General features: G+C 37.9%; 1 protein-coding gene across 2 annotated transcripts in view; it reads left to right on the top strand.

Moving 5' to 3' along the window:
* NME7 (NME/NM23 family member 7) overlaps positions 1 to 23,759 on the top strand; it is a 76,027-nt gene that overhangs the window by 29,147 nt on the left and 23,121 nt on the right. For both annotated transcript variants that reach the window (XM_018074619.2, XM_018074618.2), the window contains exons 8-10: positions 9,266 to 9,330; positions 10,173 to 10,241; positions 13,667 to 13,768. In XM_018074619.2, the coding sequence (XP_017930108.2) occupies positions 9,266 to 9,330; positions 10,173 to 10,241; positions 13,667 to 13,768 (236 nt within the window). The remainder of the gene's footprint in view (positions 1 to 9,265; positions 9,331 to 10,172; positions 10,242 to 13,666; positions 13,769 to 23,759) is intronic.

Below are 23,759 nucleotides of genomic sequence, written 5' to 3'. Positions count from 1 at the left end.
CTTGTTCTCCTAGTATGTGTTAAGTTTGAGATTTTGTTCTAACTTTTTTTTTTAAAGTTAAATCCTTGTTCCTCTTATATAATTAAAAAAAAAATACAGTGACATCTTCCACATTATTCTTCAACTAAAATTTAAGTCTTATAGAAAGCAAAAGGAACAGGAATGATTTCTTCCCAAGTGAAAAAGATATTCTGTAGAAACATGGTTTTAGACCTATACTGAGTGGATGATAAATCTTACAGACCTCTTCTATCTTAGTAGTGAGTAGACAACTTTAGAAGCTTGTAGAACTTTACATTGATTAACAAAATGCTGCATGACAGGTAACCATAAGAATCATATTTCTTATTTATGTAAAGCCAGAAAAATTCCAATTGAGAGAGTAGTTTGTTGCTCCAAAGACAAACCTAACTTTGGCAAAAAGAATATCAAGGACTAGTTCAGTCTCAAGCACGTAGAGAAACAAGGTTTACTTATGTAGGATCTCAAGTGAAATTACTGTGTAAGAGAGAGTGAGAAGTATTGTAGAGAGTGGGAATCCAGCTTTGTAGTGGATTATGTGTCTGACTGCAAACAACTGAGAACTGTTCCTGACACGTGATATACTTGTTGCTCTTTGAAAGAGAGAAAACATCACTATGATAATGTCCAATTCACCTCTGTATTATGCTAAGTATAGTTACATGTATGTACTAAGGAGATTAAATAATCTGGAAAAGAAAAAGAGGATGGGATAGTGGAGGTGCAAATCTGTTGTCATTCTCAGGACTATGTATCTATTTCATGTTTTTTTATCAAGACAATTTGTATTCATTAGATAAGATTTTTAAAAATTATAAACAAACTCTGGAAATTGTTTCTTTTTTTTTTACCATTTTAGACGTAAGTTTGACTAATTCATTATTTTTATTTTCAGCAAACCTAGAATTAGAACAGGGTTTTCAGAAAGCTGTCTTCTCATGCTTGAGAAAAAACGAGGAATGCAATTTTCTCTTAAGTAATCTGAAAGTATATGTTCTGTTTGTGACAAGTATTTGTAATAAAGGTGAGGTGCAGATACTGTGGAGTTCACCTCGATGTAGGTGGAACTTCTCTTTGGATCTTGTCTACAAGGTTGAGTGCCAAGAGGTATCAGCGATAGCCTTGATTCACCTAACAATTAGAAGTCTGTAAGGAGCTGTTTGAAGACAGAATCTCAAAGTGGAAAAAAAGTTGTAGGATGAATACAAGTCTTTGCAAATACTTCAAAGTACAGTGGATTGTTTGAGATGTGACCTCTGGGTCATGCACAACATGGCAATCTTAGTGCTGCAGTCACGTGAAAACTATCTAGTAAAGCCCTGTGCTTTCAGATGCTGGCATTCTTTTGCAGACAGATTTGTCCAGGCAGAAGATGTATTTATGCAAAATTAAATGCAGTTTGTTTCTTGTGTTTTCCTTGAATAAATTATATATAGAGTGGTGAAGCATTTGGTGGTGTCTAGTGGTGCTGGGGTTTTTTAGGTTGGCTGGGTTTTCTTCTCTTTTGAGAAGCTAGGAAAAAAGTGATTAGCATGAAAGCAACCTACTTTACCACTCTATCACCGCTTTTTAGAAAAAAATTCTAGCTTCCATGAGAACAGTAGTCCCTCCACTTCCATCTGTGTTTTGAATTCTTCACTGTAGTTGCAATGATGGATATTCCTTGCCTGGGGTGTTTGTTTTTGAAGCTAAGCCGATGTTGTTTCTTGGTTATTTCCTGCATAAAGTTTTAGCAGCTTGGCATTGGATTCCCAACTTAGGCTAACTTTGGATTTCAGTAGCTGGTGGAGAAGTGACATTTATTTTTTTGAAGTATGAAAAATGTATTTTACATTTGAACTGGTTAAGGTAGAGGGGGAGATGAACTGAGTCTGGAAATCCTTTCTGACAGTTTGAGACAGGAAGGAAGAGGAGGAGATATACTGAGATATACTTCAGAGAAACAAACAGATCAAATGGCACAACCAGTCCTTGCTGAAGCTTATAAATATCCTCCAACTGGAAAGAGTGTTTCCCATTTGTGTTTAGCAGACTTGTATTAATGGTGTTTATGTTGATGAAACTTATCTCTCTGCAGGGATGATGGTATTAAAAAAGACATTAGAAATTAGTGTTTATTACTGCATTTTGGGATTTTCACTCTTAAAGGGTTAGAGAAAAGTCAGTTCTAACAGTGGACCAGGGAATTTCAGGCTAATGAAACTTCTTTCATATCAAGGAAACTGATGAATCAGAACTCTATAATTTCATTTAAATCACTCAATGATGATATGATGGACATCGACCAACATGTCTTTTTTGAAGGAGAATAAGCTTTGCTGATCTCTGCATTCTCTGTTTTCTGTAAAGGAAGGTAAAACAGAGCCAGATAGCCTAATTCACTTGAATATCAGTGCCTTCGTCAAAGTTCTTTACTGTTAGGAAACCAGAATTTTCCTTTAGTGAAGTAATTTGTATGTTTAAATCTGTGCAGCATAGCCATAAATGTTTCCCTGAATGTTGGACTGGACATGGGCATTAAAAAATTAAAATTAAAAGGGCTTTACAAATGAAGTCTTGTCACCCATCTAGGGGCCAGTTCTTGTCAATATTGTCACTAATGGCTTGGATGGGGAAGGACAGAGCAAGTTTGCAGTGTTCACAGATGGTGCCAAGTGCCTACTGCAATTTTGAAGGATGTGATTAGAATTCAGAACATTCCTGATGAACTGCAGAAGTGAAGCAATGTGAAGATGATGAAACTGAATATAAACTGCATAATACTACCATGGAGAAGGGAAAATAAATGCACAGATATAAAGTAGAGAAGAACTGGCAGGGTGTCAGTGAAAAGTCTGTAGAGAAATGGTTGGAATACTGGTGTAACATAAGCAAAATCAGCGTTCACAATGTTGGACCCACTAGTCCTGCTCAGTACTTGTGAGAGTCCAGCTTGTGTGTCATGTCCAGTTTCTGGACTCTCTGTTTCAAAAATAACATAATCAACTGAGAGCAAAAACAATTAGAGATTTAGCCAGTGAAAACTTGAAGGGTTTAATTTATTTAACCTGGAATGGATAAGACAGGGATATACAGCTTTCTAGAAGTAAATTTACAAAATATGTGCATATTTACTAATTTAGATGAAAAAAGATTTAATCGAAGTATGAAGGAAAACTTCATAGTTTATCACTGACCTGATGTCTGGTGATTTAACAGAACCAGAATTTACCAGAAATTTTTGAAAATGTTTTAGAAAACTGAAAAAAATGCAGCTACGCACAGTCTAACTCACTGTACCTTGTAGAAAAAAATAAATATGTTGAAATCTCTTCTGTTACTGCCCTTTTCAAATCAGAGTGTAAGGAAAAGGGCAAGGTACTGGATCTGAAAACAGACAAGACACAGAATGTAGGAATATGTGATAGTCTTTTACCAAGTCAAAAATAAATTATAGAGCTTGCAGAACATTTACTATTGATCTAGGACAGTGAGTTGGCAAACCTTCCACGGGAAGTGGAATATAAAATTAGTAAAGGCTGGAGCAGATTATAGGGCATCTCATGAGGATTTTAACCTCCAGAGTTAAGTTAATTGACAGTGCAATAGTAGATTAAAGTTATTGTTTATAATTATGGACTAATACACACTCCAAGGCATAATTTTAACGACTTCCTCTCTTTAACTCTAACCATTGTCCCATGCTTGGTGTTCAGTAGGGATAGCCAGATAAAAAAAGAAAGAAATGTTATTATGTACATGAGTGGTTTGAATTACAATACTGAATGCCACCATATAATCCAGTGGTACAGCCTCAGCTAAAATATCATGTTTAGTTTTTTTCACACTCAAGAAATAAGCAAAAGTGAATGAAAGTTGTTATAGGCATAGAAACATTCTTCTGACCGGAGTGATTGACCATAATCTTCTTAAGTGAAAAAAATTAAATCAGAGTGGATGTGCTGAAGGAGTACAAAGTAATGAACATCTTGAAAGAAAGAGCAAAACAAACTGGATACTTCTTTTTAAACTTGCTCTTAACACAAGAACAAAGAAAGACAAACCTAAGTCTTTCTGGTTTTTTGTAGATATACAACCATCAGTTTTGAGTTCAGCATAACTATTGCAGAGATATTGATCTTTCCTTCTTAATCTTTCTTCTTCGGATTCCCATCTCAAATGGCGCACGCTGGTACGTGGATACCAATGGTATCCAGCCAAATTCCTGGATACTTTCTGTAGCCTGGCCATGACCTTTGACTTGAATTTCAGTATGCACCCTTGTATCCGAAAGTTGTGTGACTCTTACCGTCTGTTCCCATGCAAGAATTCCCAGAATACGTTTTTTTCCCCTACAGATTTTCATCATTCTGCGTCTTAATGCCCTGTCTGGCACCTGCAAGTGTGATCTTGCCTTGTTCATAGCAGTTCAGAAAGTTGTAGCTGGGATTAAACCTTTGAACCTTTCACCCCCTTTGACTCTTTCTATCAGTTCCCGTTCTCAGTTGCATCATATGCTCTGTTGTTTTGGCTTCAAGGTCTCCTAAGATTTACTATCTGCATAATTTTTCTTGTGCTAGCAAAATGCTGACTTCTATTCTTCAGTAAAACAGTGGTGATATCTTTTGCCTTCACCCTGTTACCTTTTAGCATTTTCAAGTGAATTTTGTTTGTGAAGATTTTCACCAGTGCTGCAGTGTTGATAGGGTTGTCCATGAGTATCTGTAAAGCTGCCCTTCAAACTTCTTGAGGTTCTCCTTTAATACCAAAGCCTAGACTGAAATGAGGAGTGATGGAAATTCTTGGATTCTGTCACTATAAATGATATTCTCTTACCATTTCCTCACATGCTCCTCTTCATCTTCTGTCTGTATTTACTTGTCTTTTTTTTTTTTTTAGATCCTTATGGTTAACCTGAGTAGCTTTTGAGCTCCTCTTCTGCTTTGTTGGCCCGGTGTCTGTCACTCAGAAGACCCTCCATGACTCACTTGGTGCTCCAGAGCACAGATATAAAAATGACTGCATGTCCTTTTTCACAGTGGAGCTGGGAGATCAATAGTTGTAGGTTATCACTCTGATCAAACTTTTGGGGAGTCTAGAAATGGTGTTTTTATATTGCATGGTAAGAATGCCTAGAGCCGAGTTATTCCTAAATAGAAAGAGAAAAAGATAAACCTTGTTTTTCAGGGAATGAGTTGACCAACTGATAGGAAGAAGTGCACCTTATGAGAAGGACATCTATCGTTTTCTTACTGCACAGTGTTTTTCAATGTTGTCTGAAACAAAGATTAGTGAGAACTTCAACTGAAATACATTGCAGGAGGGCCCAACTCTAAATCCCGCTTTTCCATCTTCTGGAATTCAAAAAGGACTTTGCTTGGAGTTAAGCCTGACCATGATTCGCTGGAGTTTTGGGACAGGACCTTAACACTTGGCCATAAAGAATCAGATAATTTCATTATACTGCGAAGCAAAATTGCATTTTAAAATGTAAAAAATAGACATGAAATGAAATTGCTACTTATAGTGCTACATTAAGCACCTGGTACTGGTTACTTTTAGAAATATGTTACTGGATTAGGTGGATCATCAATCTGATCAGTCATGGAAGTTTGTGTATTCATGTAAAAAAAAAACTGTTGTTGTTCCAGAGGAATTATTTTTAAGTATTGGAAGGGTTTAAAAACATGACATATGGAGGTTGAGATGAGAAAGCTAGTTCTTGCCTTGCTTTGAAGGCAGTCTGCTGTCTTGCCTAATAAGCTTTTAATACTGGAATGGTTAAATTGGGAAACTGGCCAAGAACAAATGGAAGAGAATGTAACATTCCTGTTTGTAGGGCTGGTGGTTCGTTGTGCACTGGGACTGAAGAGCACCAATAACCTAGCTGTTACCTCTCATTGATAAAAGTGATATTAGGTTAAAAGTGACCTTTATTAACTGTTTTATTTTATCCCAAGCCATAATTCTGCAGACAGTTGTAACATTTTTTAGTCTGATGTCTTCCCTGCTACTTTCTGTTTCTTAGTGAAGGACAATTTTCAAATACTATGTATTGTAAAGCAACAAACTGTAGAAGATAAATGTAAATGAGGAGGTCTTGGTACCTTAGTATTTTAACTGATTAAAATATGTCAGAAGATTATCTGTCCTGTGTTAGGTGTGTAGTAACATAATGCTGCCCAGAAGACATAAGTGTGTGCCTGCTCTCCTTTTCTCCCTCTCACTTTCTTGTTTTTTTGGATTAGTATTAAATTCCCCCAGTTGTATTCAGTAATGCTTTTGATTCTTTTGTGCTTTGGGACTGAAAAGTCATCATAACTGGTGCCTAATCTGCAGCTTTGATTTGGGTTCTTAGTGTAATCACATTTTAAACATACACTGACCCTGTTTGAAGGGTCCTTAGAAAGTTGTTTTTTCACTACAGATTTGGATTTTAAAGTCAAAAAGAATTATTGGAAGCTGCTGAAATGGCTCTCTAATTACTTTGTCTTTTCCTTAGCCTTATCTACCCACAAAGGAAAGGATACATCCCATTTCAGTCATGGAACTGGCTTAAAGCCTGAAACAGATCCAGGCTGAGCATTGAGCTTCCACTCTTCTGTTGCTTGGGGATTGCCTTTATGCTTTTTGTTTCTATTTTGGTTCAGGTAAAATTTGAAAGGAAAATGTCCCTAGGAGAAGTGATATGTGTATTGCCTACACTGGGACAAGGGAGGCCAAGTCACTGGATTTGTAGATTAGTGCTGCCACTGGCAACTTGCTTATCCTCTGCCTCAATTCCTGCATCTGGGAAGTGGAGCTAACATCCTGCTTTGCAAACATAAATGAAAGATGCCTGTTCCTCAAGGCACTTTGAATTTTTTTTGGTGAGGCATCTGTCTGTCTACAATGGTGACAATAAGCCCTTTGGTTAAGCCTTTTGGGTGTTGCAGGTGTGGCTAATCTGTTTGGAGCAACAAAGTGCTCTGTTGCTGTGGTGAGTGAAAGTGAACTCAGAAATACAATGTAGAGGAAAATCTTGGTAGGTTTATCACAGTTAGTTATTAAAGAAACCTTGCATTGAAGGCCTTTTATCCAAAGTACGTTCCTACTTTTTTCTGTCATTAAAGGAACCTGTCTCCTCTCTAAATAAAATACACGTCTTAGTGACTTCAGTAGAGAAGCAACCCAGAAAGCTGAATATTTGAGTCCCCCTTTCTTTCTCTAAAACATGGATTTTGCTTACAACTCATAAAACTGCTGAAGACAAAATTTTGTAAGAAGCAGTACCCCAGAACCTTATAATTAATTTTAATTAGATACTCGTGGGCTGTGAGTGCCTCTGTGAGTGGCCCATTCTTGACTGAGAAAGTGCAAAATGGACATCTGTCAGGCAAAGCAGCTTTCTCATACATTCCTCATAGCTTTTTCTCTGGCTTTCTCGTACATTCCTCATAGCTTTTTTCCTGCAAGTGGCAGTGACCATTTATCTACCAGTGCCCTTTCTTCACATTTGTTGTTTTCTGGTGAAGCAGATGACTCATATATTGTCTCTGGATTTTGAGAATGAGAAAATGTTTATGCTCTGTCACATAATATTTATTAATTTCCTGAATGATTCCCAGTTAGTCACTTAATCTCTTTATAAACTGGCCATTCGTCTCTGAAATCAAGACAGTAGGCTCAGTGCCTCAGTGCAACCTGTGTGAAAGCATTTGAGCTGCTCAGCCTTTCCAACAGGGTGGACAAAAAAAAAAATACAGCTCTGGTTTCTCTCTCTGACATGGTCTTGCATCTCCTGGGCAAACCCGCCCAAGTCCCTTTACTACTGTAATTATTTTTTTTTTACCATGAAAAAATGGTGAATTTTTTTCCTGAGTTCACAGGAGTATTATAAGGAACCTTTCAGCAGTGCTCAGGAGCCATGGTGGAACAGTATAGTGGGACAGGAACTGCACCTGCCTCCACTTGTTTCTATGTTCTGTGAACCCAAAGAGCTCCATGGACTGAGCGTGTACCAAAATCTCTGGTGTTCCCTTGAGTAGTTTGAAGATTTTTGGAAGAAATATGCACTGGTTTGTGTAGGGAAGGATTTTCTATATAAACCTTAATGTAAAAATATAGTAGCAGATACTTCAGGGACAGGTTTTTTCATTTTCATTTGTAAATACAGTTTTTGAAAGCCCTCCAACTATCCATTGCATTTATTGAGAACTCCCACTGACCTTTTAATATAGTAGGAAGCTCACCAATCCTATGCCACAGGTATTAGCAGACTGTGTCTTGAGCATGCTATAACCTTGGTACTAGCTTTGTTTTGTTCTCATCTCCTAAATTTATGTAGTGCTAAATATGCTGCAATTTAAAGGCTAGTTAATAAAAGGATTTAATGACCAGGAGTCAAATCCTGTTGTTGTCATTCGTTACAGGGTATTCTTCTATGGTTAATTCTGTTCTGAATAAATGCCCAGAAATTTCTAGCTTCTCACAAAGTGTACTAGAGAACAGGCATTTGCATTCTATAAAAACAGTGATTCTATGAATTTGACTCACACAGAGTACTGTGCTTGGCTGACATAATCTTCAGAATGGCCTGATCTTGTAAGCACAGGCAAATCTAAAATACACATTCAGTGGAAAATCAGTGGTTCTTGTTCTGCGAAGTTTAGTGTTTTGTTTTACAACATCGTTCAGTCTTTGAGCATGCATTCTAGAGAGAATAAAGCAAGCAGTATGATCAGCAATAGCACATTTGTGAGCTATAAACTTAGAAGGAGTAGGTTATTTTGCACTAACGTGTTTTTCCCGTAGAAGACATGAACTCTTATGCTGGTTTATTGGCAATATTTGTTATCATCCTGCATTGTTTCTGGCTTAAAGTAGGACCTGCAGCCCGGTGAACACTGTATAAAAAAAAGACAGCCTATGCTCTGACTTGATTACTGATTAAGCATTGGTATTACCAATGGATCTTCATTAAAAATAAAATCTTGATCTTGCAGCAACTGGGTATTTTGCAGTTGATCCTACACAAGCAAAGGCTTCAATAATTGCCTTGTTTTGGTAAAATTCTTTTCAACAGCTGCATGGAATTTAGTTGTTTGAAATGATAAGCATGTCACTTCATACAGAACATAGGGTATGTGAATTCAGCTCTGCTCTCTGCTTCCTTTCACAGCACTACACCAACACTGGTTTTTCAGTTTGAAAACAAGCAGTATATACCTTTTAGTTGTAAATTCTGCTTTTAAAATTGAATACTGTATTTTCCATCTTTCTTCAGGGCTTGCTGGAAAGATTATAAAAGCCATCCTCAAGGGAGGATTTCAGATCTCAGCTTTGCAGATGGTAGGTTTCCTTTTGTGTTTGTTTTTATGATAAACAGAAGTTAGAGAAGTGCTCTATGCACTGCACAGGTGTCTTCCTGCAGTATAAAACCCTTGTGCAGACTAGCAGTGTTTTGGGATCAACACTGTCCTTGTGATATTTGTGTTTTATTATTTGGTTGATCAGCTGGTCTGTTGGTATTTGCTCGGTGACCTTGAACCAAGACACTTTACCTCTCTCCATCTGAGTCCCTATAGTTAGATGGGGGGATAAGGATATCTGTCTCTTCTGGAGCAATTTGAGATCCCTTTACAAAATATACTAGCTAAAATTAATGAAACTATTGTTAATATCCTTCCTTAATTTTTTAAAATATATTTTTAGTATGGATTATGGGAATGCTTTTAAAGATACTGTAAGGATTTTGACACCCTGAACACCCTCAGCAGTTAAAGGAATTTGGCACAGAGATTGTTCCCAAGAGTAGTCCAGTAAGTCCTGCCTTTCAATTTTTGCAAAAATTTCAGGATCTGAAATTCTCCTATCACTCAAATCCCCATCACAAACGAAGAATAACCCCTTTCCTTTACTAGCCAACAAAAAGATGTTGCATGTCTTTGTGGGATAAGCCTACCCTAAGCTGTCTACTTACATTTCAGGTGGAAGAAGATATTGTGTGCTATGTTATCTGTGGCATCATTGGCTAAGTTTTTGACAAACTCCATGTTGCAGCAGTAAAGCCATTCCTTTTACCTAGTAAAAATTAAAAGAGAATTCTGAATATTTACTGGTTAATAAGGGGTGTCTGTCTCTTGTTGTTGTTGTTGTTTAATACAGCCTGGCTAAAATTTTGGTTTTCTTAGTTCAACATGGAGCGTCCAAATGCGGAAGAATTTTATGAGATTTACAAAGGTGTTGTCCCTGAATACTTGGTAAGTTTAAGAAGAATCTGTTTGAAAACAGAATATGCTTAAATGAGGAAATGATCACATTTTTTGTTGCTTGGGATTGTGATTTGACTTATCTTATGAACAAGGTATTTATTAGTTCTAGTTTATTCTCAAATAAATTAATGAATCTTGAAAATTGGGCTATGTATGTCATCACAAAGGAGAACCTTTCATGAAAATTGTTCAGCCAAGGAGTTTGTAAAATCTGTCACATCTGCATCTTTCTTTGATTTGATATTGCAGTTGTGGTGTGGACCAGAATATATATTTATTATTTTATGTACAGTGAGGCTGCTGTATTTGAGGCTTTCCTAATGACACTTTGACCTATTCTTTGATTTATTGTTCTGACTTTTGTAGATCTTCAGAAAACTTAAGAAGTTTAAGATATGCTGTAATCCCAGTGGACATCTAAGACTCTCTATAGTGTTATGCCACGGTCACATAAAATTTTCTGACTGCAAATAGAACAATGGGAATACAGGGAGATGAGCTTGTATTTCTGTATCACTTTCTGTCAGAGGATTTCGGCTCATTTTACTCATAGGAATTTTTACTTTACTACTACCATGCTATGTACTATGCAAATTATCCTCAATTTTTAAATGGTTAAATTATTAGAGATTTTCTACATATTTACTAATGTTACTCCAGACAATTATTGATATTACTCTGATAATGAAATTTTTCTTTTTTTTCCCCCTGCTTTATGATTGTTCAGTCTAACTTACTTCAACAGAGTTTGTAGATTTGTCTTCAAGTGGGTTAGGAGTACTGTTAGTTCACTCTCAGATTGGGGAATACCCTTAAGGTCTCCTCTTATAACATTATTTTTGACAAGGACCAGAGGGAGATTGCACAGGCATACTTGTAGATATGTGGCAGAATTAAAATATGGAAATGTCTGAAATTATTTCAGGGCCTGAAGAGTCCCATGCTACTGCAAAAGTCTCTGCTTTGAAACAAGTTGGAAATTCTCTACCATTTTCTGCAGCTCTTTTATACAACCTCTGACCCTCTAACATGTTGCAAATGTTAGTTATATAATTTAATTGGAGAGTTACTCAGAAGGGAAAGTGACATTTAGACAGGGTAAGTCAATAAATAAGATATCTTTTAGGGGATTTCAAGAAAAGTGAGAAGCTAGGGCTCCATCCTGCAAACTGTATGTGCTGAATTGACTCAGCTGAAGAGAACTTCCAGAGAAGGCACACATGGGAACAGCAACGGATATTGCCAGTGCAGGCCAAATAGGAAGAAGTGTGTTGCAAAATAGGATATTGAAGAAAGAATATGACCTTATATATGTGACTCAGAACCATCTGTTTTGATCTAAATTTTATTTATCATTCCAAAATAACTCAGCACAGAAGATACTGGCATCCAGAAATCCTTTTAAAAAACTCTACTCCCATTTCCTCTAGTTACCTCTTGTCAGTCAGATAAAGGCTTGACATTGTATTTAAAGTATTTCTTTGTGAAAAGAGAAAGCTGTACAACTGCCCAAAATGTTTGCTTTGTTGGTCTCCCCTGCATGGGATTTTGCATACTATTGATTACTTATTGTGCTGTTTTGCTTTGTATTTCCTGCTGTAACCAGAATTAAAAATGGGGTAAAAAGAACTGACATTATTTTAGGTCAGCTCAGTCCACTTTGTTAATCACAAATGCTTGAGCCTGATTCATCTCCAGGAATGGTTTTGCCTGATCACAGACCATGCTGTATGACAAATAAACTATTTGCTAAAGAAAATTTGATTTAGCTGTAACTGGGAGCCTTACCAGAGAAGCAGTGTCTGCTATTTAAATTCAACTCTGAGCTTCATGAGGCTGTGTAAGCTAGACCAGGTCTGTCTGACATAGTATAGTACCACCTGCCTTTGTGCTGGTAACTGGTCACATTCGCTGTTGCTGGTGGGATGTCAGTGCTGATACAGAAACAACAGAAAAAGGAGAAAGAAGAATAACCACAGTTTGCAGAGAGGAGTTGCAGAATTGATTCAACTAAAGTTAAAAAACTGTTTTTTCTCCACTGTCCAGTTATTTAAATGATGGAATTCAGTGAAATTGTGCTGAGTAATGACTTTGCGACAATTTACTGTTTCTTAACAGAATGAAATTTGTTGCTCTTTGACCTGTTCTTAACAGAGGATCTATTGGTGATAACAGTGGGAAGATTAGACACATATTCTCAGCATGGAATCTGTTATAGGGATAGAAACTTTTTGGAACAGTGTTGCTTGACTCGGAGTGTTTGTGTATTTAGTTTCTGTCACAAAAAAAGGCAGAGAAGGACTTAGTCTTTCTTTTCCTACTGCTCTTCTGTCCACTCTGTATGCTATTATTCTTTACCATGGCTTATCCTTGACATGCCTGTGGCTGGTGGACATGATTGCAATACCTTGCTTGTCCTTACCCATCCTCCCTTATTTTCTTTTGTGTTTTCTCCTTTCCTCTTTCCTCATTGGTTTTGATTCCTTTAGTTGTCCTAATTTGTTTAAAACTTGTCTGCCCAGATTTCTAGACAAGTATGCAATTATAAGGGCATGATTTAAAAAAGGAAGTCAGACTAGAACATCAAAATAGATTCTTTCTGCTTGTGAAACCTATACCTCTAATTAACAAACTCCAAATTGGCACTAATGCCCAGAGTTAATTTAAGCTTATGAAAAGTAAGACCCATCTTCATCACCCACGCGGAACTCATGATGTCTCTTTACTCTCCACAAGGCTCCAGGGAAACAGATTATTTCAGTGTAGCCAAGACTGTGGTAATAGTACACCCCAAGAATGTTGCCAGATCAAGGACCCTTTCCCTAGCAAGTTGTGCCACAGGCACAGGTTCTGTTGGCTTGTGTGTTTTGGCTTCTATAGTAATAGGTGAGAAAAAGACTGTGAGAACCAAAAGTCCAGGAGACATTTTAGTGGCTTAAAGCCATTGGACAGTGTATATTTGGAAACAAATATAGGGTATGTACTGTGCTTCCTGTAGGGAGCACTGCAAAGTACATTGCTGCCTGTGGAACTGGCTAAATATAGTGTGATTTTTCAGGCTTAAAACCCAGCAAAGTGCATTCCATTGATTCAGTCTAGTTTGACAAGTTATGGGGCACTGCCATGAAATCCAGGTCCAGATCAAAGTATTGTGAATACTGTTATATCCTGTTGAAGCTGAATATCTGGTTTTTCTCAATTTCCACCTTCTAAACCAAATAGCAAAATGTAAAATATTTCTTTTGTTGTGAATACTAATGGTATCTTTGTTTTGTGTCTTTGCTTTCCCAAATGCACCAATTTTTTTTAAAGTGTTCCTATCCTGTAAATTTAGACTTTGTTTTAGGCAGGAATCCAACCCTTGCTAATGCCCAAAGAAGCTCAACTTTGTTTCTGTCTTTCTTCTCTTCCAGGAGATGGTTTCAGAGTTGTGTTCAGGGCCTTGCATAGCAATGGAGATTACACCATCCGAGCCTCCAAAAGTGTTCAGAGACTTCTGTGGTCCTTCTGATCCTGTAAGTACTTTCTTGAGTAATAAAGAAAGCTTAAAAATGTTATACTATGTGAATTAAAATGTCAAAGTATGGTATGGCTGCGACATACTTGCTGCATTCATTAGAAACGTGAGTATTATCTTATTATGGAGGTCAAACACTACTCTTAGTGGACCACTTTGAAAATCTTTTAAGAACACTTCTGATCTTACCTAAACCAGATGATAAAATACTGTGATGATATTTAGGTGAAAGGAAAGCTAGCTAAGCAAAAATCTCTGTTAAATATTCACAAACACTCTAACACAAGGCTTCAGAGCCCTGGAACAAACAATTATTGCTTGTAGATGCCAGTGTAATCAAATGTTAGTCCACTGCAGTCTATGGCATTCTCCTGGGATGAAACTCTGAAAGGAGAATTGGTTCCTTTCATTTTCTGAAGGAAGCAAACAAAAAAAGGGTGTCAAAGTTCTTATACCTGTTTACTTCTAGCTTTTATTTTTCATTTCTTGAGGTGAGTAGTTGGATATGTGTGATACTGTGTGCAGTTTGGAGACAAGCATAAGTGCTGTCTCAAAAAGTTTGTAGATTTTGGTTAAACAGGCTACTATATCACACAAGAACCATGAGGTGAAATATCAAGATGAAGCCAATGAGGTCAAGTTTTGTATGTTTTTCTGGTTACGATGTTTTAGTTGTAGACTGAGGGGATTTACCAGTTTTCACGGAAAAAAAATCACACAGATGAGTGTTTGAAGGGAGAACAAGTTATTTAGCATATATTTTTCTTCAGATCCAGAGTTTCCATTACAGAAAGCACAAGTTAAAGGCATTATCCAGCCCTTTTTTTCCCTCTTCTATTTGGTAACATTCAAATGTTTCTCTGCTGGTTTAGCGTCTTGTAAGCAGAGCATAAACCATTTATCTTTTAACTGCAGGATGCTAGTAGTAATGTACACAATGTGGTAGTTTCAGTTTTGTTTCAAATTCCGTGTGTAAGGTTTCTGGTCTTTAAAACTTTCAAAGATGCAGTCATTTTATTTGGGCCTATTATATCCTTTTCATGTGTCTGCTTGTTTAATGCCTGATACGTTATTTTGGTTATGAAAGACAAGTGTACCTATACAAGGGGAATTACACTATTTTTCCTTACTACTCACATGGAAAGCTGTCATAGCCATACAGCATGTGTGTATGGAACCGTTGATGAGCTGAGGAATCTGAGGGATGTATAACCTGATGGCTCCTCTGGGCAGCAGAGGAAAACAGCAGAGGGACCTAATTTCCTGTCTCCCAGATCTCTTTTTAGTGACCTACTGATGCTACTTGTGTTTCCCTTTTAATGGCTAACTGTGTGACTTGGGAAGTGAAAATGAGTTTTGGACACTGGTTTCATAGCAGTTACGTTAGTGGCATGTTTGGAAGACAGGCAGCTGTGTTATATATTTCTATCTACTATTTTATGTAAGAACTGCAAATTAGTTGATTCTCCAAGCACATAAACCATATGTACAGTAAGTACAGCTGCTTTCAAGGCTGATCGTTGCCTGAAATTTATCTGTCTCTTCAGATAGGGAAGTTGAAGCTCGTCCTTGAGGAAGAAGGGGCTAGGGTGTCTCAGTGACTTTGGTCATTCCCAACTGGAATTGTCACAGAAGCTCACAACTGCACTTTGTGGTTACAATATTTGTCTCAAATACCAACAGCAGAAGCCATATCAGCAGTTTCATTATCCAACAAGGTTATATACAGACCATGAAGATAAAGTGGACTTGTTATTCTAGTGGTTAAACTACATCTAAGTGTCATGCAAATAGTGCATTATCATTGAGAGACCTCAATCTCTCTGTAACTTGTTTGATTGTTTATATATGCTGGATCCTGATGTGTGTGCAGTCTGTTTATAAACACGGGTGTAGTTCACTACAAAAATGTACCTGTTTGACTCACTTGGCTTCTGTTAAAGAGTACCCTATTTGGCAAGTAGTGCCATTGACATCACTGTCAATGACTTTACTCTCAAGGCAAGGTGATGTTTGAAGTGAGCAAAGGTGTTGGAACTTGACTTATGTAATTAATCTCTCCAAATCACATGTGCTGTTAATTATATCATAGATACATAACAAATGTAATAATTACTTTATGGCAAGTCAGATATCTAAACTAGGTATGAATGTTAGCAGCCCTTTCAGTCCGTTTTTGGTTTTGCAGGGTGTATAGGGCTGAAGAAAGAGTTAGAATTCTTCTATTTTGAGGATTATGTTTTAATAAGATAGCCATTTATACCAAGTGTACAATGCTAAAAATGAAATGGAACTTTGGGCTGTTTTCTATAACGGTAATATTTTTTTAGCACTGCAGGTCAGTAAAGCTCTCTGCCAAAAATATCCTTCATTATAAACCAGCTTATAAATACTATATTAAAACCTCCTCTGTGGTAGTAGGGAGGACAAATAACCAAAAATCTGGTTTGAGCCTCTTTGTAGCAGTGTAGGAATGGCCTATCAAATCAGGAAAGCAGGCAGTGGGATAAAGATACGTCTCTCTAAGGAGCTGTGCTGGGTGTGCTCACTCTCCAAATTACTGTGACCTGATTGAAGGGCTGTGTCACAGATTGCAGGCTTGTGGAACATTTGTCCCTGGTAGGTAGTATATGCACTAGGATATGTGCTTTTCTGCAGATCTTGCTTCTGCTTGCGTTCTTCTGCTACATTGGCGCTTTCCTGCTGAGGGGTTGACTGTCTCACTGTGCTCCTGTTGAACTGTCAGCATCTTCAGTTGTACTTGTCTTAGGCTCCTGGAGTGCAGCTCCTTCTTTTGTGTCATTGGTGGTCTCTTCTGAGGCCTTCCTGTAGTCTTTCAGATTAGTTGTGATGCTTGTTCTTGTCTTTGAGTGCAGCCTCTGGCTTAGCTGTTCTCACAGCCAGGTCCCAGACTGCCTGTGTGACTTGCTCTTGGTGTCTCTCTGTGCCTTGTTCTCTCTGTCCTGAGCTTCTGTGGCTAATATGTGGGCCTTAGGCATGGAAGGCTCTCTCACATTTACTATAATAAACTGGTATTTACTCTTCAGTTATTGTTGCAACACCCCCTATAAAAGACCAGCAATCATACTGATGCCCATCTTGAAAAGGTTTCTTTGCAAGGTTAATAAGTGCTGTTTAAAAAAAAAGATCTCTGAATTTTACACAAGGCTGTAGCTTTTCAAGGAGGGGAGGCACCCATAGGCTCTGCTGTGCATCTGAAGCTATGAGGTTTGATATTGACATCCTGTGAGCAGCTGAGGACTTTTATTTACATATTTAAATTTAAAATAGGAATGGGATTGCTGAAATGAGTGTGAGTTTCACTGCTTTTCATGGTGTGTCTGAATCATTTAAGCCCTTTTTAAAAATACACTATTGAATCTTGTTATGTGTGATGTTAAATTATGGGTCTTGTGCTGGGTGTATTTCACTCTGTTTCTACTGGTGCAGTTCTGACATCAAGAGAAAAAAATTGCACCCGTGGTAAAGAAGTTTCTACTCTAGAAAGCTGAGAAGGGGACTTAAAAAGTTAATTAAATAGGATTGCTACAGAACACAAATTGTTGGAATTTTCAGTATGCAGTATCACTTAGAAATGAGAGTGAGTAACTGCAATAAAAATTCGACAGAAATGAAGCTGTATTTCTTCTTCATTGTAAAGAAAGGAAGTGCTTGGAGGGGTAGGGGTAAATGTAGCACAGTGTGCATTATCAAGAAAGTGGTTTTGTTTAAGTGCAGTAAAAAAAAAAAGCAACGTGCATTTGATTTGATCTGCATTGATTTGACTTTCTTTAATATGGACCAGGATGCAAAATCTGTAATGCAAAACCTTGGGACAGGGTGATGGTGGCCAGGAAATCGTGTCACTGCTTGAGCTTGCATTGATATTTCGTTTCATAATGTTTGTATATTTTTGGCCTCCGGAGCACTGGGAGGCTTTTTGTTAACACTTTGGTCTGAAGCTAGAGCTTCAGTTTTCACATCATCTTCATGCAGCTTCTGCCTTGAAATAGCTCCTGGTAAAATTTTTGTCGAGATGGAATCGTTGAGATGGTTACTTAGTATTTGTAAGATCATTGTAAATTGCTGTAGAGATCAGGTATATTGCATTTATTTTTTCTTTTGAGCTTTCTTCATACACAAATTAAAAAGTTGGTTAGAACATGCAGTTTCAGGAGTCTTCATCAGCTACATATTCCTGACTGATTGCATAACTTTTAGTATTCTTAAGAGCTTTTAGTTGGGATTGGCAGTACATTAAACGTGACTCAAGTACCTTCTGTTGTGAGATATTATTAAAGTGTGAGATATTATTAAAGTGATGGGATGTGCTGCAATATTTCTGCATCCAGTGGGCTGAAAAGGGATTTTCATACACTTGCTTTAAATCCTGACTTGCATTCTTTTTACATTGGGGATTTGCATTTTATGGATAACAGTGTATTACCAGTCTTTTTTACTTTTGCATCAAAGAGCTGAAAGGGAGATTAGATGATTTAAAACGAAGCAGTGAACTGAAAGAGCTGGAGTCTGCTTTAGCTCCATTCCTGACCTCACTGTGTGACCTTGGACAAAAAGTTCAATATGTTTCTGCCTCAGTTAATCACATTAGTTAAATAGGGATAACAGTATGAGCCAAAGAGCACTGTTTCTGTAAGATTTTTGTTTGTATAGACCTCCTGTGAATCTCTAACACTGAAAAACTTCTATATGCGAGGCCAAAAATGTTCATGCTCATTCCTAGAAGTACTTAGCAGCATGACATTTTAACATTATATCATGTAGAGAATAGTTCAATGGAAGATATAAAGGAATATAAAGATTATTTTTTGAGCTTCCAAGTACTCATCTTCTGGTAATACCTTCACAGTTGTTTTAATGTGGATTCTCCCTATAACCTGGTGAACCTTGCTAAGAGTGGTGACAATGAAGTACATAATGTGTTTCAAGAGAAATAAGATTTTTTTCTATGTCATTCTTTAATGAATAAGATTTTAATATAATTGATTATCTGCTCAGATAGTCTGAGTCATGTAATAAAAATAAAAACTTTCATTCAGATCCAGACCATTATCAGCTAGGGTAGCAAACGGACCGATCAATACCAGTTATAATATCCTGCTGTCTAAGCCAGCAATGGGAAAGGCATGACTGAATTGCTTAGATGTTATTTAGGGTCAATCATCTGACTCTGTCCTTTCAGTTTTTAATTTCCACATCAGCCTCTGCAAGTCTAGTGAAAAAGTGTTCTAGACAGTGCCAAGGCCTCTTAGTTGGGAGAAATAGTAATTTTTGCCTGAAGAGGTGTCTGTGGAGGTAGATTCTTCCCTCTAGTGCAGCCCATTTTTTTTTTGAGCTGATGCTACTGATTCATAAAGCCCAAAGTCTCTATGGGTTCAGGACTTCTGTCTTGTTCCACATCAGCCCTCTGGGCACAGGCAGGGGATCTAGAAAATAGGAAGTGTTAAGATAACTGTGCTCTAATGACCCACAGCTGTAGTGTGACTGCAACTGTGAGTTGTCACCACTGCTTTAGACTGTAAATATGTTGGTGTACAATTTGTAATTTACCTCCAAAAGTGTTATAGCTTCTTGCCTGCGTCTGTGTGGGTGCCAAACACCATACCTGTGTCAGTGAGTTGCTTTCCCTGGTTTAAAATGGATGGAGTCTGTGGTAGCTGCACCAGAAATGTGACTGATACAGAAACATCATATTTTTCTTCCTCTCAAAGCTGTGTGTAGCCCTGGGAGCAGCTGAGAGTCAACTATCCAAGAATTAATTTTTACAGGCAGGAATTCAGTGTTCATAGTAGGTTCTCCTGAAGTTTCTTTTGTTTCTGAGTAGGTGGTGCAGAGGTCTGCCAGCCCTTGACACCCTGCCAATGCTCCCCTGTTTACTTTAACCACGTGTGTGTATGTGCTTTGTAGGGGCACATTTACATGAACTGGTTCCTATTTTGATGTGACCTTAGAGCTCTTTCTTCAAGCCACCCTTTGCAGGTTATGGGCAGTCCTTTGATAGGAAAAGGGACTTCAGCCTCAGGAAATGTGTCTTTGTGCGAAGATTAGAACAAAAATCAGAGCAGTAGTGGAGAAACCTTTTGCTGGCAAGTGGCTTGCTTTAAATGTGACTTGTTATTGCCAGAAGGTTGCTGTCATATGATGGCTGTTCAGTGTCATGTGGAGCTGGAGCTTGTAGGCTCGCTTTGATTCTTGATGGGTAGGTGCATGTGTGTTGAAAATTGCTGTTATTAGTGGTGACTGACAGTCTCCATCAGGAGACTAAATACTGACAGAGCCCTCGAGACCAAACTCTGCTTTGAATCCGATGTGATTGAGGCGTGTTGGCAAGGTTACAGTTTGGAAAAAAACCCTTTTATCTGCCACTCCTTGTCTGAGGCTCCAGAGCTACTGAACTTGAATGTGTCAACAATGAAACTTTTGCTGCCTAAATAAATCCTGGATGTGAGGTCACTGGACTTGGATTCAGTGGTCCCAAATTACAGTAATTTGGTAAAGCAGATAGTAAAAGATACTGCATTGTTTGTTACCAGGCCCACAGAGGCATAATACTGGAGGAGTCTGCTGCTTTCATCCTCTGGAGAGAAGGTGCTGGTGACCTCTGGGAGAAGACTGAGAGTACATTTGCATCTGATTTCCAGTTGCTAAAATGCTTTTTGTTTTTTTCTTAGGTGGCTACCAAAGCTCCTCTAGCCTATGTAGGGGTTTTTTTTTGTAGTTTCCTCTGCTACCTGATACTCTGATATTTTAGTATCACCTGACAACAAGACACTTTCTTAACTGCAATTTCTGGTCATTTTCAGGAAGTTAACAAGATTTTGTCAAAGATTCTGTATGCCCTCCTGGAAAGTAGCATCAACTTTAGAAGCCTCAGGGCTCCCATCTGCATTCCCATCTTTACCTTATGTCAGTTGCCTCTGGCTTTGAACTGATTCTTCCTGAGTACCTCTTGCCTGATTCCGGGCTGGAATAGTTTATCCTATTTTAGCAAGAGGAGTGAAGCTTAACATGAGCCCAGAGACTGAAGGAGAGCAGGAATGTACCACAAGCATTTACAGCACTGGTTACTGATCTTCCTTGACTTGCTGTGCTACCAGAGAGACCTCCTAGCTGCTCTCCAAAATGGCTAATGTGCCAGGGTATCCTGGAGCTAGTGTTTTGGGCCTTTCCCTGCAAAGCATCACAGGGCTAGCCATTTTTAAGAGTTTAAGTCACAATTACAATATTTCCTTTTTAAGAAAACTCAGGTTTTTGGTCAAGGCCTTTGTACCGCTGAGCTCTGCAGACACATGAAGACATGTAACCTAATCTGAAGTCACAACGACTAATTGTATCTATAGGTAGGTGGGAAAGAAGACTGAAAGACTGGCTTAGAGATCATGAAGACTCCCTTTGCACTCAGACTGAGTGCATCCCAAAGTAGTAGGTGGGTGTCATTAAGAAGTGATATTTTAAGCATCTGTGATGAACACAAGATTCTTATACATGCTCTGAGTTACATAAATTTGTCTATTCAGCCTTGAGGAAGTGAGGTTTTTCTGATTGCACAGGGCTTTGGTTATAGCTGTCCCATCTGCAGGTCTGGTTTTGCAAAATGAATGCTTCCACATCCTGTTTGGATTGCATCTTCCTGGGTTTGTTCTCTCCAAGCTTTGAATACATGCTGTGCGTTAGAGTGGTGTCACAGATTTAGTATCTCATATTGATGGATCGTATTTTATTTGAAAAGTGACCACACAAAGCTTTAGAAGTGCTTACCTAGTTTCCTTTGGCATTTGCTTAGTTTGTTTTTTAAATAATACTAGCTAATACATTTTAAAATACCATTTCTTTATTGTATCTCTGCCAACATATCTTAGATGGATTGAGAAGAAGAGTTTTGTTTCTCACTACTGTAGAAAAATAGGTAGGCTTCTAACATATCAGCTGATCGTGTGATACCAGCCTGGTATAGACAAATACACAATGTAATTTTACACTGCTTGGCTGATCAAAGGTAATCCACAGGGTTCTCTCTAGGTTTCTCACAGCTACACTGGGTTAAAATGTGATTTACCTTGCCTATGGGAGGGTTTTAATACTTTTAAAATATAAGAGTACACCCTCTCTTGTGAAAACAGTCTTTGTCAGCAATACAAAGAGCTGGTCATCAGAATTGTTAGGTTGTAGTCTCCTCAGTCTCCTCCTGTGGTCAGAAGATGTCTACTTTCCTTAGTGATTCCCTGTCTTTTTGTTTTACTAGGGTTTTTTTTTCTCCTTCCTACTTCCTTTGGACTGCTCTATTTAAGCTTTTGCAGTAGCTGCTGAGGTTTCTGAGAACAGATTCATTAGTATATTCAGTCCAAAAGGGCACTAGGTAAGAGCCTTTTTGAGACCATGATGGTTCTGGGTTAATTTCAGTGTACATGGTTGTTTTCTTTGCTTGCCTTGTGTTCTGCTTGGTTACAGCAGACAGCAGATCACTCTGTTACCTTGGACAGCAATATTTTTGAATATGTAAAGTCCTAGAAAAGAAGCATTTGGGGAAAAAAATTGCTTCATAGGCTCAGTTCTTCCTTGGGAAAAGGGAGCAGTGTTTCCAGACAATATGGGAAGTTCTGAGGTCACTCTCTCTGGGAAAGAAAATTATACTGTTGCTGCACTAAACAATATTTTCTCCTTCTTTAGTTTCTTAGCATTCTGGTCACAGTGACCTTGTGTGTTTGTAGAATCTTTGATTTGAATAGATTAAGAGCATTTGCTTACATGCCTGACTCAGGTTTTTGTTGACTGTAGATATCCTTGTCCTTCACTCAAATTTGTCCTGACTTCTGTTTGGAACATACTGGTTATGTAGTGCTGTTACATATACTTCAAGTTATGAAGTAATATGAATAATATTTCAGTTTAAAAATATTAGTAAAGTAACAAAGGTAGAACTTTAAAGGTGAACAGGCTTTTTCTAGAGCTCTGTAGATAGCAATTAGCAAGAGTCACTGCACAAAGGTACTTGATGAAAATGTGCAATAGAGAAAGTTATAAAGGTGTAGAAAAAGGGCAGTAGGACATTTTTCCATATAACCATGATGATGTCGTGATCTTGAGTATCCTGAAGTTGACTGTAACTGTCCCAAAAGGTTTCATGTTTTTCAGTCAGTAGGTTATGAATAGTCAATTCTTGGAAGTGCGTGACTTTTCTTCTTTTATTCTTATCCCAGAGGACTGCTTATTCAGGCTCTGCTTGGTTAATAACATGGTGGTAGAGCTAATAATAACCAAACAGAAAAGGAGCTGCAGAGCACAGTGTGTCTTATATACTCTTGATGATAAATTGATATACAAGAGAGATTGATCTGAGGGGAATTGATCGTTGCTGGAAGGAGATCTATCAGTTTTTCAAACTGGTTTGCCCTAAGAGGGATCAGTTGGCTTTCTAGGTAGCATAGGTGGTATCCTTGTACTGTACATTGCAACAGGGTGTGTATGAACTGAAATTCCCTAGGTGCTTTGCATGCCATTGTAGTAATGCAAGAAATACATGCTGTGGCCAGAGTGTATCTGCAGTTATTTTCTGCAGATATTAGTTAAGGCTTCAAAGTGGATGAAAACAAATACTGTGGCCTCAGCCTTCCCTTCTGTAACAAAAAGAAGTAGACTGGTTTTACATTCATGACGATGAGGGGTATTATTATTATTGTTGTTGTTCTTGTTGTTATTGTTATTATTATAAATCCTTCCCTCTGCAATTGCTGACAGCCATGAGAACAACTACAGCAATAGTTTTCATTCCGTATCACTGGTGTCATTGCCTGGGGATAGAACTGTTAGCTAAACAAAGGCATTTTAAAAGCTGGATATAAAATGATAAATTCAAATTCTGAGAAGCTGCTAAATAACTTGGGGTGCAGCTTGCTGTTCTGTTTGATTCAGGCTGACATTCTCTGTTCCACTGCAGGGCCACCTGAGCTGAATTTTTATCAGCTTCTTTC

This window comes from Manacus vitellinus, unplaced genomic scaffold (genome assembly GCF_001715985.3).
Source record: "Manacus vitellinus isolate BGI_N305 unplaced genomic scaffold, ASM171598v3 scaffold_28_pilon, whole genome shotgun sequence".
NCBI lineage: Eukaryota > Metazoa > Chordata > Aves > Passeriformes > Pipridae > Manacus > Manacus vitellinus.
Note: the sequence above shows the minus strand (reverse complement) of the source record. Positions and strands in the feature narration are given on the sequence as shown.